General features: G+C 38.4%; 1 protein-coding gene across 5 annotated transcripts in view; it reads right to left on the bottom strand.

The window, feature by feature from the left end:
• DDX46 (DEAD-box helicase 46) overlaps positions 1-15,472 on the bottom strand; it is a 72,812-nt gene that overhangs the window by 8,271 nt on the left and 49,069 nt on the right. For 4 of the 5 annotated variants that reach the window (XR_009353907.1, XR_009353908.1, XR_009353909.1 and 1 more), the window contains exons 16-21: positions 12,938-13,131; positions 10,229-10,366; positions 9,786-9,935; positions 5,427-5,603; positions 3,203-3,421; positions 2,728-2,872 (exon numbers count right to left, since the gene is read on the bottom strand). Coding sequence is in view for 2 of the 5 variants with exons in the window: in XM_059174609.1 (XP_059030592.1) it covers positions 2,728-2,872; positions 3,203-3,421; positions 5,427-5,603; positions 9,786-9,935; positions 10,229-10,366; positions 12,938-13,131 (1,023 nt within the window). In the remaining 3 variants the exon portion in view is untranslated. The remainder of the gene's footprint in view (positions 1-2,727; positions 2,873-3,202; positions 3,422-5,426; positions 5,604-9,785; positions 9,936-10,228; positions 10,367-12,937; positions 13,132-15,472) is intronic. The other variant, XM_059174610.1, reaches the window with a different exon arrangement.

The raw sequence follows: 15,472 nt of genomic DNA, 5'->3' as shown, positions 1-15,472 counted from the left end.
AAATAAATAAAATCTTTCAAATAAATAAATAAATAAAAGGTCCTATAGTGAGAGTGCATCAGTGAAAATGGCAGATCCTCAAACTCCAAAAGCCTGTCCTTTGACAAAAAGTGAATAAATTTACAAAAACCTGAAATCACCTGTATCAGAATTCTGGAAACTAATCAAAAGTTTATAGTAACAAGGAAAATACTTATTAAAGAAAGAAAAAAAACCCAGCATAATCTAGGCAACAGGACTTTTTAGTACTTTAACTTACTCTGACCCTATCTTGCACTTTTGGCCAGGAAATGATTTCTACTTAGGGGTAGACAGGATACTATTTCTCTTCTTGTGTCTTTATGCTAAGATGCCACACAAAAACAACTGAGGTGACCAATTCATAGGAAAGTGGCTGAACAAGCACAGAACTAATTTACTTTGAGTCATGTTTGTGGGATGGAAAGAATCAAATCCTAATAGGTAAGCAAATCATCTGTAGATTATACTCAGTATAGAATTTACCTAAAATTAAAAGTCTTCACAAAATCAAATGCCAAAATGTAACAAAGAACAAACTAACACTGTCACTAACAATGACAAAATTTATTTACAATATACTTACAATGGATACCTTCTAATGATCTTCCCAACAATAAACTTTAGAGAAAAGCTAACCATTACCAACAACAAACTTTAGAGAAAAGCTAACCATTACAGTAGCTAGTAGCCATGTATGTGGCTATTTAAATTTAACTTAATAAAAATTGGGGCACCTGGCTGCCTCAGTCAGTAGAGCATGCAACTCTTGATCTCACAGTTATGAGTTTGAACCCCAGAGTGGGTGTAGAGATTACTTAAAAAAATAAAAAATCAGGGGCCCCTGGATGGCTGAGAGGGTTAATCCTCTGCTTTCGGCTCCAGTTGTGACCTCAGGGTCCTGGGATCGAGCCCCACATTGGGCTTTCTGCTCGGCAGGGAGCCTGCTTCCCCCTCTATCTCTGCCTCTTTGCCTACTTGTGATGTCTCTGTGTGTCAAATAAACAAATAAAATATTTTAAAAAATCAAATGTGAAGGGTGCCTGGGTGGCTCAGTGGATTAAAGCCTCTGCCTTCGGCTCAGATCATGATCCCAGGGTCCTGGGATCGAGCCCCGCATCAGGCTCTCTGCTCAGCAGGAAGCCTGCTTCCTCCTCTCTCTCTCTCTGCCTCTCTGCCTGTTTGTGATCTATGTCTGTCAAATAAATAAATAAAAAGTCTTAAAAAAAATCAAAAATTAATTCCTTTACAAAATTAAATAAGATTTACAAATTTCAGTCACACTGGCCACATTCTGAGTGCTCCACAGCCATTACAGAGTCTTCCCTTGGACAGTGAAGCTTTTAAGAGATCAAAAAGAGGATAGGTCTGTCAAGTAATACTTTGTATCCTGAAGACAAACGACTATGGGGCCTAATCAGATGCATTACTCAAAAAATTTATTAAGTGTTTACCATCTGCTCTAAGAACAGAGCAGATAATAAAGTCACTACATCCACGGAACTCATATTGCTGGGGGAGGGGGAAACACATACAAGTAAAAATATACTACAATTTCTGTGATGAGTACTGTGAAGAAAAATAAACCGGTAAAGAGCTAGGATGAGGTAAGGCTTCTTTTCTCAGAAGTGATGTGTGCACCTCAAAGTAACTAGGCTAGTGCCTGAGATAATACACAGTGTGAGAAAGGGTCCTCTGGAGCCATCAAAGCCCTTTAAAGCACTAAGTATGCAGACTTTGAGCTTACAGAACACACAGAATGAACCTCTCCACAGCTCCAAAACCAGGATGCAACAAATATTTAGTTCATTAAATAGATGAAGTGGATCTGACTGGTCTACACCTGTAAGTCTACTACAAAGATACTCAGATTAAATATAAATGAAGGGACGCAAGTGGTCCTACTATGCAGTGGGAGAATACATTAGGGGAAAAATACAAATGGAAACTCTTTCAAACTCATTCGTGAATGTGTGAAAGAAAGTTAAAAACCAAATCTGATTGGGGTGCATGGGTGGCTCACTAAGTTAAGCATCCAACTCTTAGTTTTGGTTCAGGTTATGAGATCTAATCCTAGGTATGGCTCCATGCTCAGAAAGGAGTGTGCTTGAGACTCTCTCCCCTTCCCTCTCCCTTTGCTACTCTCCTTGCTCGTGTGCACCCCCATGCCACACAATCTCTCAAACAAATAAAATCTAAAAACAAACAAAACAAAACACACACAAAAAAACAAATCTGATCACTCTATATGATACTTGTATACTTTGTGTTAGATATCCTCATTTTTTTTTTTTTTAAGATATGCAAGAGCTTTTATGGGCACAATTTCACAGGGACCACTTGCTTGGATAAACATTCATTACGTGAGCTAATATACTGATTTATTTTCTAACATAAACTTTGGCCAGAATATTCTACTTATTAGAAGCATAAACACATAAGTCCTTAAAATGCATGTTTTCCTTTAGAGTGATTCTCTAATTTGACTGAATCTTCAAGACTAAAAGAGTTCCATATACAGATCACTAACCTCTCTATATATACTCAATTTCTAAATGAAGACCTTAAATGATATATAAAATTATTTTTTTCTTGGAAGTGTTCCTTATTTTTATTCTATCAAGAACTGACCTTATAGTCTCTCCATGCCTGTTACATCTATATCAACTCTAACCTAACTCAAGACTACGATAGAACAGCAATACATACTTTCAATTGCCAAGTAAATTTTCCGCTCTCCTTCCTTAGGTTCTTTTCCAGGTGGGAAATATGTTCCTCTGATTGTAATTGCAGCTTCAGAATATTCACTGATTCTCTGCAGAGCTTCCTTAGAGGTAACTTTCCACCTAGCAGTCTATGAAACAGAGTGGGGGAAAGATATCACTTCACAACAGGACAAAAACCTGGTGTATTGACAAAGAATAGGCTAGTTAAATAATATTATGATCAATATCTAGAATATAATTAAAAAAAAAGAATACAATTAACACCTTCACATAAAATCATTAGATCCTAATGTAACTAGAATATACTTATATAAATAAAATTTCTATTGTTGTCTCCCTCATCTAAATAAAAAGTGAAGTAGCTATTAAAATGTTCACAGGTTTTAAAGAAGGTATTTTTGCTCCTCAAGAAGAGTTTTTACTCCATGATTTAAAAAAGGTTGAAAACTATTACTTGCCTGTGGGAAGTCATTGATCTCTAATTCTTCCTCGTATCTCTTAAAAGATTCATTCTGTCCACCATCCTGTCTCTCCTCTTCTTGTTTCTCCAAAGGCACATAATTGAGCTTGGCATTAATCTTTTCAGCAAGTTGCTCCGCAATGGTTTTGGCAGACACAGTGGGAGCCAGGATGGTGCCACCTCTGAGAATTGCATTGGTGGCCTGTTGCATCACATCCTGCAGTTAAAGAAGACCTACAGTCAAATCTCAACTGAGGGCAGAGATAAGATCAGGATCCTACCACAAATTATTCTCTGGAAAGCCACTAACTAGAAGCATCTTTCTATTGCAGAGTCCTACTCAAGTGTAATTTAGCAGTACATATTAATAGTTTAATATATCTATCTCCCTTACACTGATGAGAAAAATAAAGAATATTCAACTCTATTATTAAAAACTCTACTGGATGGGCGCCTGGGTGGCTCAGTTGGTTAAGCAACCGCCTTCAGCTCAGGTCACGGTCCCGGAGTCCCGGGATCGAGTCCCGCATCAGGGTCCCAGCTCCATGGGGAGTCTGCTTCTCCCTCTGACCTTCTCGCCTTTCATGCTCTCTCTCACTGTCATTCTCTCAAATAAATAAATAAAAATCTTAAAAAAAAAAACTCTACTGGATCAAAATTAGGTAACTCTTGGTATCAAATATAGTAAAATATTTCTAAAATCATTTATATAACTTTGTGGCTCCTTAGAGTTTCCTCTAAATTAGCAACTTTGTCCACTACCACTGAACTTTCCTCCTCCCACAACCAAAGCTCATGTCCAATAAATGACAGTAAATGACTGACTTACCTTTTTACTTCATTTTGTACTTAAACCTTTTAACTTGAACTTAATTTTACTATATGCCTAATGTGAGCAGAACTCTGTAGGTAGTACATGACTCAAACCTCAAGCTTTTCTAACAATGAGAAGGCGTGGCTATTTGCTTTCACCAGTAAAGAGTTACTAGCAATAATAAACCCAGAGAACATTAGATTGGGCACTATAATCCCCGTTTTCAGAGGAATTAAGGCGTGAGTATAGCAGACATTTCATGGTAACTCACTGGCTAAATACTTGATCTTAGCCAAGCAGCAGAGAAGAGATTCTTGCTGGCTCAACAAAACAAACAGAAACCTGAGACTCTAAACCTCGACTGCAACTGCCTCATTAAGTCAGTGCACTAGCATCTGGCTTGGTCATTCCAGCTTGGGTGTTACAGTCCTGAAACTATCCAACCTACTGGACAGAGGGTTCTATAGCTCCACAAACTCTCAGAAACTCCAAAACACTGTTAAAATACACAAACTATTCTTTGGGAATGCTATGAAAGTTTACCCTTAGTTAAAAATTAAGCTGGTAATTTTTTAAAAATTAGGGGTGCCTGGGTGGCTCAGTGGGTTAAGCCTCTGCCTTCAGCTCAGGTCATGATCCCAGTGTCCTGAGATTGAGCCCCATGTTGGGCTCTCTGCTCAGCGGGGAGCCTGCTTCCCCTCCTCCCCTGCCTGCCTCTCTGCCTACTTGTGATCTCTGTCAAATAAATAAATAAAAATCTAAAAAAAAAATTTATTAATAAAAAAAAGCTCTCAAGAGAAAGATGGCATGTCAAATATTTAACACATTTTCCACTGGTTAAGCCCATGTTAGTTTGAATTATGTAACTAGGTATTATGCTTCTGAGGAATTGTTTGTGTGCCCAATAAATCATCCCATAAAAGCAGATCAAAAAATAAAAAGCAGAGTGGCTGGGTGGCTCAGTCAGTTAAGCAACTGCCTTCAGCTCAGGTTGTGATCCCAGGGTCCTGGAATTGAGCCCCACATAGGGCTCCCTACTGAATGGGGAGTCTGCTTCCCCTGTGTCCCTCCCCCAGCTTGTACTCTCTCTTTCTCTCTCAAATAAATAAATAATATTTAAAAAAAAAAAAAAAAAAAAGGAAAAAGAAAGGGAGTTATTTCCTTAAGATTTTGGTAAGCTCAATCAGAATATTACTTTAAAAATCAGCAGCTAACTTCCTTCAGTTAGGAGTTCCAAAATAGGCATTAGGACTTCTGTTAACCATATAAGAGGCATCATCCAAATGCAGTAATTAAAGAATTCTGTATTCAGATTAAGTTAAATTCCCAATAACTCAATGTCTAGAACAACTGGTTCACTTGCGCTGACATAAAAAGTAATGACTAAAACTTGGAACAAATTACTTAATACCTGAGACTCAATGCCCAAATTCTTCTGAGCATTGATTCTAAGAGCCAACCTCTTAGCAATTTCTAATTTCTCAGCATTTCCTGCAGTTGGAGCAGGAACACTGGATGTTCCAGGAGCAGCCATATCTTTAACTCTCTTCTTTGAATTAAACATACTTTCAATTTGTTCATCAATCTAAATAAGAAAAAAAAAAAGATTAATAAAAATTGGATTAAAAATACCAATTTAGATATATCCACAGAAACTAATAAAGAATATTTCTATCAAAGGACTAGAATTAGACACTTGTATTTATGTTAATTCAACCACACAGACTAACAGCTATTTGCTGAGGGTAGCACATTTTAAAAAATAAGTTACTTATGGCAAGAGAAACAAAAAAGAGTAAGAGAAAGAAAACAGAGAATACAATGCCACATGAACCAAGTGAGCACACTCCTAAGTGGTCCAGGAAATACATCCCAGTTTAGCAACTGAGGAACATGTGCTGTCAAGACAGAGCACCCAACATGTTGCAGCTGAGAAGTCACTATGACTTGAGGCTAAATTAAACTGCAATGAAAGAGGCTGGAAAAAGGGCAGTGTAACTCAAGGCCAGCAGGCCACTAAAAATACAGTCAACAGTTCTCAGGGAGAATGGTTCATGTTCCTAAGGCAGGGGTCCCCAAATCCTTCTCAACTTCTAAACGTAAATGGATTTGCCTTAAAAACTGGGTAACAGAAAGGCACCTGGGGGGCTTAGTCAGTTAAGTGTCTGCCTTCAGCTCAGGTCATGATCCTAGGGTCCTGGGGTGGAGCTACACGACAGGCTCCCTGCCCAATGGGGAGTTGGCTTCTCCCTTTGCCCCCTCCTCACTCATGGTCTCTCGCTCTCTCCCCCAAATAAATAAAAACTTAAAAAAATATATTGGATAACAAAATCAGAAAATAAGGCTTTACTATTTAATTCCTTTGAAACCAAAAAAGGAAAAAAAGTTAAGGTTGGTTTCCTCACCGAAGCAAGAAAAAAGGATGACTGCTTCAGCTCTTCCAGGAGCCATGTAAGTCCAACTGTAACTGTGTCATCCTGACTGGACACATCTACCTCATAAACTATTTGCATTTCCTTTTAAAGATGCCTTCTGTCCAGCAATGACTATTGATAATACCCACTAAAGAAGACACAAACCCCTTTTTATACTTAAATTAAGCTAATAAGGCCTCATGTGCTAAAGCTCAAACCCAGGGAAGAGCATGGATAAGGTTTCAAAAATTAATTAAGTGGGGAATCTGGGTGGCTCAGTCAGTTGAAGCATCTGACTTGTGATTTCAGCTCAGGTCATGATTTCAAGGTTGTGAGACTGAGCCCTGCATAGGGCTCCATGCTCAGTGCTGATTCTGTTTGAGATTCTCTCCCTCCCTCCTTCTGCCCTTCTCCCTACTCATGCTTACTCTGTCTCTCTCACAAATTAATAAATAAGAAAAAAAAAACTAACCAGAGAGATTCAATGAGATTCAAAATAATTTTCAAGGTAACAAAAAAAAGCTGAGCCTGCATGGCTCAGTAGGTTAAAGCATACGACTTCTGATTTCTGCTCAGGTCATGATTTCAGGGTTGTGAGACTGAGCCCTGAGTCAATCTCCATGCAGGTGTGCATCCTGCTTAAGATTCTCTCTCTCCCTCTGCCCCTACCCACCCTAAAAAGAAAATAAAACTGGGAGGTGATTTCAAAGCAGGGCCATCAATTCTTTAATATTCTTCTTCTTCAGTGGAGCTTCTCCTTGAGGGTGGGCTGGACTTAGTGACATATTTCTAAGAGCCAGAATAAAGTAGTAGTGCTAGTGTGTAACTTTAGACATTAGTCATAAAAGGCCTTAAGGCTTCCTCTCTGCTCACTCCTTCAGCTCAATCACTTTGGGAAAAGCAAACTGCCATGTTGTGAGGACACAGGCAGAGGAAAGAAAAGAGGTATCCTGCCAACAACACAGTGAGTGAGCCATCTTAAAAGAACATGATCCTGTATCAGTCAAGCCTTCAGATTGCCATGCCCGGGGACACCAGCTTTACTGCAACCTCAGTGAGAACCTAAGCCAGAACTACCAGGCTAAACTGCTCCTGATCTCCTACCCCCCCAAAAATGTGAGATAATAAGTGTTTGTTGTCTTATCTACAAGGTTTTGGATTGATTTGTTACACCATAAGCAAAAACTGTAACACTGACTTAATTAAATTTTAAGTCGGTATGGTATATTAGAATGAAATGGTTAATGAGAGATGTGGGGTCTGGTGCTGTCTGAGCTTAAGAGGCAATGTGGCTGTGGGCCAAATACTTTTTCTGGGAATCAAATTTCTCAAACAACAAGATCAGAATGAATTCCTGATTCTAAAATTATGTCCTGAGCTTAGGTTTAATCGAAAAAACAAAAAAACCCAACTTCTATGTTCAATGATCAAATGTGTTAGAGAATTTCTGAGTTAAACAAGCTTCTTGAATTGAGGATTTTATACATACTTTGATATGCTAATACCATTACCAGTGGTATACACTAGGAAGAGTTTCCAAAAATTATTTTGTAATGAAAACATGCTCTTCTAAAGCTATAGCTTCTTTCAGGGGCGCCTGGGTGGCTCAGTGGGTTAAGCCGCTGCCTTCGGCTCAGGTCATGATCTCAGGGTCCTGGGATCGAGTCCCACATCGGGCTCTCTGCTTGGCGGGGAGCCTGCTTCCCTCTCTCTCTCTCTGCCTGCCTCTCCATCTACTTGTGATTTCTCTCTGTCAAATAAATAAATAAAATCTTTAAAAAAAAAATAAAAATAAAAAAATAAAAATAAAATAAAGCTATAGCTTCTTTGGGTCCAAAGGACACTCTGTAAAACCACGAATATGCTGAGTTCTCAGGGTCCCTCTTCACTGGGTCACAAATAATGCCATTAGCTAAGACCATGGCATCTGAAGTAAGACTGGAATGGGTACAGGGCCCAGCTCATTCCATTAACTGCTATGTAAATCTGAAAAGATTATTTCTAAGTCTCAGTCTCCTCAATTATAAAATGGGAATACTCTTTTGAGTATCCACCTTGTCTGGATAATGTGCAGAACTAAATGAAGTATTCCCTGTAAAGCATCTGACACAATGCATGGCACTTAGTAACACTCAAAAATGCTAACTATTACTGCTTTTAGTTTTTTAAGTAAGTTCTACTATACTCAACATGGGTGGGGCTTATATTCAGGACCCAAAGATGAAAACGCACATGTTCAACCAACTGAGCCCCCCCCAGGTATCCTAACTACCATTAATGACAATATAACAATTAAGTTTAACAAAATAAAAATATTAGTACTGATATTATAAAAGACATGGGGAGCCAGGGACTCTTCACACCACTGCGGGGGGGATGCAGACTAGTATTCACTTTGCAGGAGGACAATCTAACAATGTTTCAGAACCAAATTTGATACACCTTTTAGCCTAGTAATTCCATTTACACATTCAACTTCAACTTAATCTGATGAATGTGCAAAATTAAATGTGCAAGGATAAGCAGTAAAGAACAATTTATGATTAAATATATTCCAAATATGAATATATAGAAACCCACATATTCGAAATTAGGGGTCTGATGTGGAACATCCATTTTATGTAGCCATTAAGAATAATGTAAGAGGGCGCCTGGGTGGCACAGTGGGTTAAAGCCTCTGCCTTCGGCTCAGGCCATGATCCCAGGATTCTGGGATCGAGCCCTGCATCAGGCTCTCTGCTCAGCAGGGAGCCTGTACCCCTTCCTCTCTCTCTGCTTGCCTCTCTGCCTATTTGTGATCTCTGTCTATCAAATGAATAACAAATAAAAATCTAAATAAAATAATAATAATGTAAAAATGAGGGATGCCTGGGTGGCTCAGTCAGTTCAGCATCTAACTCTTGATTTTGGCTCAGGTCATGATCTCAAGGTTGTGGGAGTAAGCGCTGGTAGGGTCTGTGCTCAGCAGGGAGCGTGCACAAGATTCTCTCCTACCCCTTCCTCCACTTGGGCATGCGAGCACGCTCTCTCAAATAAATAGAAATAAATCTTTAAAAATTCACTTTAAAAAAATGCAATAATGAATTTATTAAAACGAGAATATTTTAACCTAAGACTATTGTTGTAAAGAAGGTTTATAAAGCAGCATGGCCTCATTTTTATGAAAATACATAAATATGGATAGGGCATAGGAGAATATACACAGAGACAGAGAAAGGGTAAGGAAGGTCACATACCAAAAAGGTTTGCAAGAACTGGCTATCTCAACAAGAGATAAGAATGGTTAAGACCTCCAGGATGAAAGCAACAATGCTTCAACTGGCAAGAATGAGGCTTAGAAAACGGACACTTACGTCAACTGCAGCATCCTCATCATCTGAATCTTGCAGACCGAGAGCCGCTTTTTGCAACTTTTTCCTCTCATTAGCCAAAGCTTGTTCTGTTTCATCAAACTTGAATCCCTTACCAGAGAACCCACTACTCTTTTTAATTATTTTTCCTTCCTTTCAAGGAAAAATAAAAAAGGTTAGTTTCATACTAAAAAGCTTTAGTGTTCAAGAACTTAGGAGTAATTATTTTTCAAGGTCATACAGGTCAATGTAACAAAAAGTTCATCTAGTACAAGAACAACAAAAAAAGAACTCTGCGTAATACTGAGCTGAAGCAAGAGAGGATTTTGTTTTCACTCCTTTTCCCCTCCTAAAAAGATAAAATAATCCCATCAAGGTTTACAAATATTAAATATTCAACACAATAATGAGCTGCATAAAAACAATGGGAGTTAAAAAAAACTCACAGCTTTCTGCTGATCTTTGAAATCACTCCAAAGTTTCTCCAGATCAGGAGGTACTGCAGTTCCCGACAATTCAAGAGCTTTAATTATGTCACCGGCATAGCGAGCTTGATCTTCTGTGATAAAAGTATATGCATAACCCTAATGAATGATAAAAAAGTGGAACTATTAGGCACTAACAACATGACTCTTACTCAGATCACAAGATAAAATCTGAACCTAATATATCCTCTTAAGACTAACTTCATTACTAAAGAATTTTTAAAAAAGGAGAGTCCTACTAAATTCTTTAATGCTACAAGTGAAATATCTAAGTTTAATATTTAAGAATAAGCAAAACCAAGGGCGCCTGGGTGGCTCAGTGGGTTTGGCTTCTGCCTTCAGCTTGGGTCATGATCTCAGGGTCCTGGGATTGAGCCCCGAATCGGGCTCTCTGCTCAGCAGGGAGCCTGCTTCCCCTTCTCTCTCTGCCTGTTTGTGATCTCTCTCTCTCTCTGTCAAATAAATAAATAAAATCTTAAAAAGAAATTCTGTAGGAAGGTGCTTTCTTTAAAAAAAAAAAAAAAATAAGCATAACCAGAAAATGTGATTTCTTCATGTATATAGAATTATGATTTTAGATAAATGCACAAATGCACGGTCATGCATAGGAATTTTAATATAGTACATTATTTTTACCCTTTCTATTTGCATTCCTTTCCTACACGACCTACTCTACCACTCTATTCCAACTAACTTGTATCAACTTTCTAGGATGTAGCTTTCCACATATTTTTTCCCCTACATAGATTTTCTTTTCTTTTTTTTTTTAAGATTTTATTTATATGACAGACAGAGATCACAATTAGGCAGAGAGGCAGGCAGAGAGAGAAGAAGGGAAGCAGGCTCCCTGCTGAGCAGAGAGCCCAATGCAGGGCTCGATCCCAGCACCCTGGGATCCTGACCTGAGCCGAAGACAGAGGCTTTAACCCACTAAGCCACCCAGGCACCCCTCCCCTACACAGTTTTTAAGACCAATAAAAGATTTTAAAAATTTATGTGTGCATATATGTATTTGTATGTATGTATGTACGTACATACATAAACATGCACAACTCTAGCCTTTTTCTTGCCTGAACCACAAAGCTCCTGGAGGGACACCTGGGAGGCTCAGTCCATTAAGTGTCTGTCTTTATTTCAGGTCATGATCCCAAGGTCCTAAGACTGAGTTCTGCGGTAGGCTCCTTGCTCAGCGAAGAGCCTGCTTTTCCCTCTACTGCCACTCCCCCCAGCTCGTACTCTCTCTGACAAATAAATAAAATCTTAAAAAAAAAAAAGTTCTTGGAGACATGTGAAACCTAAGGCTTTAGAGAATCCCCAGGGAGATGATGTAGCTGACTTCATCTTTTTATAATATACACATGTGTGTATACAAGTATACAGACACACATGTATACATACATGTGTATATATATACATGTGTACAAAATATATATATACACACACATATACAAAAATGAAGTTAGTTATATCAATTCTTTTTTAAGGTCTGTATGTACACACACACACACACACACACACACACACGACACACCCCATATGACAGAGATTGGATGTGGACCAAAAAGGCTACAATTTTTACTATGTGCCCCTGTACACACTTTCCCAAATATATAGAATAACTCAGGTTAAAAGAATAAGAGCCATCACTACTTATTAGCTGTGCAAGCTTGGGCAAGTAACTTAACTTTCATGTGCCTTAGCTTTTCTCATCTATTAACTGGGGTAATATTATTTACCTCAAAGGGAAATTGTGAGGATAAAGTGAGACAGTATGTATGAAAAGCACTGAAAACAACACTTCGAACTCCATAAGAACTACATAAATATAGCCTATTGTTATTAACATTATTGTTTCACTATGTAGAAATGACCAGGATTGTATCATCATCAATGCTTCCAACAACAAAATATTTTGCTGCCTTCAAGAAGAATGACTTAGACTTTAAAAAAAAAAAAAAGAAAAGAAAAAGAAAAAGAATGACTTAGACTATATACTTAACCAGACTACAGACAAGTTTAAAAAGCAAGTAATATACATAGCAAATGGAGTGGGACAGGGGAGTAATGAGAAAAAAGGGTGACAGTTTTGGAGAAAAGTATACTTTATGGTCCTACATGGTAAAAATATTAATGAAAGGGGTGCCTAGGTGGCTTAGCAGGTTAAGCATCTGCCTTCAGCTCAGGTCATGATGCCAGGGTCCTGGGATCTAGTCCTGAATTGGACTCCAGGCTCAGCAGGGAGTCTGCTTCTCCCTCTCCCTCTCCCTTCCCTCCCCCGCTCACTCATTCTTTCTCTCTCAAATGAAGAAATATTGTAAAAAATTTTTAAAAAATTAATGAAAGATCCCAAATTATATACATGTACGTATATACCTACACAGCCGACACAGAAAGTTTTAGGTAGGGTAAAATAAAAAAATAAAAAAAAACCCTGAAAGAGGACATAAACAATTAATACTATCTGCCTAAATAGAACAGCTGGTTGGTTATCTGACAATTTTAGTAATACTATATACAGAAATGATAAATATCAACTAGTCCCCATACTCCGATAATTGATCATTTTCAAAATGTCTTCATAACTCTTATTATTTACTGCTTAAAATCCTACCCCAAAAAAACCTCTATATTTTATTATAATGGAAATCAACTTTGAAAAATTCTTTTTACTTTATTGCCTGCTCTTCCAGTCCGTCCTGCTCTGTGCACATAATCCTCATAATGGTTGGGGCAGCTGTAATTTACTACAAGAATCAGATGTTTCACGTCTAGACCCCGAGCAGCAACAGAAGTAGCTACGAGAAGTTTGCAGGTCCCATTCTTAAAGTCATTTATGATGCTATCTCTGTCATATTGATCAATGCCTGCAAGTAAATTTAAAAAAAAGTTATAAAACCACACACTGCAATTAAATTTTTCATTTCCTCAGAAACAGAAATAAGTTAAACACAGAGTAAAGAATAAATCCAACATACACTGACCACATATCCACCAACAACAGTATAAAAAATAAAACACTAAAGGCAAGATCAAAGGCTACTGCTATTAATTCATTTATTAATCTTCCAAATCTGCCCTTGTATGGTTCCCCTTCTTATGTATAAGGGTTATAAATGCAGAAGTCCCATCTCAGATTCATTTACCTATACCTGTTCAGCAGATAAAAGGCAGGTACATTCAGCCTACGTTAACAGGATTCATATCATTCTCTTTCTCTTATGGGTCAATTAGAGCCTTGCCAACCATTGTTTTTCCGAGCACCAGAAACAGCATCACATGGGACACTATTAGAAATGCAAAATCTGGGGCGCCTGGGTGGCTCAGTTGGTTGGACGACTGCCTTCGGCTCAGGTCATGATCCTGGAGTCCCGGGATCGAGTCCCACATCGGGCTCCCAGCTCCATGGGAAGTCTGCTTCTCCCTCTGACCTTCTCCTCACTCATGTTCTCTCTCACTGTCTCTCTTTCAAATAAATAAATAAAATCTTTAAAAAAAAAAAAAAAAAAAAAAAAAAGAAATGCAAAATCTCAACTCCTTCTCCAAACTAATGAATCAGATACTACATTTTTAACAAGATCCTTAGGAGATTACACTTTCCTATTAAAGTTTGAAATACATTGGTTAAAAAGTATATACCCAATTGGTTAAATATGTTACCCAAAGAGCCTCGAGGGAACTGATAAAGGAGAATGTAAAATGCCAAAATGTTCTACTGTAAGATACTCAGACTACAAACTGATTTTATGATGGAGAATTTCTAGTAATTATAAAATGGAATGGGGTAAATTCTCAAACCCTGATATTGATTTCTGCAGTAGGAAATATCCTAAGACTTCACATAAGATTTTAGTTTAAAAATACAGAGAATACGGGGGCACCTGGGTGCTCAGTGGGTTAAGCCTCTGCCTTCGGCTCAGGTCATGATCTCAGGGTCCTGGGATCGAGACTCGTATGGAGCACTCTGCTCAGCGGGGAGCCTGCTTCCCTCTCTCTCTCTCTGCTTGGCTCTCTGACAGCTTGTGATCTCTGTCTGTCAATAAATAAATAAATATCTTTTTTTTTTTTTTTTTTAAGATTTTACTTATTTATTTGACAGGCAGAGAGGCAGGCAGAGAGAGAGGAGAAAGCAGGCTCCCCGCTGAGCAGAGAGCCCGATGCGGGACTCGATCCCAGGACCCTAGGAGCATGACCTGAGCCGAAGGTAGAGGCTTTAACCCACTGACCACCCAGGCGCCCCAATAAATTAAAAAAAAAAAATAGGGGCGCCTGGGTGGCTCAGTGGGTTAAAGCCTCTGCCTTCGGCTCAGGTCATGATCTCAGGGTCCTGAGATCGAGCCCCGCATTGGGCTCTCTGCTCAACGGGAAGCCTGCTTTCCCCCTCTCTTTGCCTGCCTCTCTGCCTACTTGTGATCTCTGTCAAATGAATAAATAAAAAATCTTTAAAAAAAAAGAGAATACTTAACATCTATGTATATATCAACGTTAATTAATGTTACCTAAAATTTAAATGTATTCTTCAAAGACTGAATTAAAGAAAGTATTTGGAGCTAATGTCAAAGCAAGTGGAATCTAACACTGACCCCAAAAGTCTTACAAGAAAAAGTAATGGAATCAATATCGATATAAATTAAATTTAAAAGGTGCGAAAGCTTTTTAGACTGACATATCCCGACTACTTAACTCAACTGCATGTACCTTATTCCATGAAGTGAATATAATATATTAAGTGAAGTATATGGGATACCTGTCCAACAATTAACCCTCTTCCTTCTATTTCGTTTTTGTTTTTTTTTTTCCCTAAAGATTTTATTTATTTGACAGAGAGAGAGAGATCACAAGTAGACAGAGAGGAAAGCAGAGAAGAGGGGGAAGCAGGCACCGTGCTAAGCAGAGAGCCTAATGCGGGACTCAATCCCAGTACCCTGAAATCATGACCCGAGCCGAAGGTAGAGGCTTAACCCACTGAGCCACCCAGGTGCCCCAACCCTCTTCCTTTTAAACATAACCTCAATTTCATTCAAATATCCACCCAACACACGGTCATGTATATCAAACCAGACTTGAGCCTAATTCTCAGTAGTAGGATGTGAATGAATCCCCCTCAGACTTTCTGCGCTAAGGCTGCCTTTATAGTCTTAAAATTAATAAAGATCAAACTCAGAGAGTTTTACTTTACATAAGTCATCTCTATCTATATTTAATGTG

The sequence above is a fragment of the Mustela lutreola genome, chromosome 5 (assembly GCF_030435805.1).
Source record: "Mustela lutreola isolate mMusLut2 chromosome 5, mMusLut2.pri, whole genome shotgun sequence".
Lineage (NCBI taxonomy): Eukaryota > Metazoa > Chordata > Mammalia > Carnivora > Mustelidae > Mustela > Mustela lutreola.
Note: the sequence above shows the minus strand (reverse complement) of the source record. Positions and strands in the feature narration are given on the sequence as shown.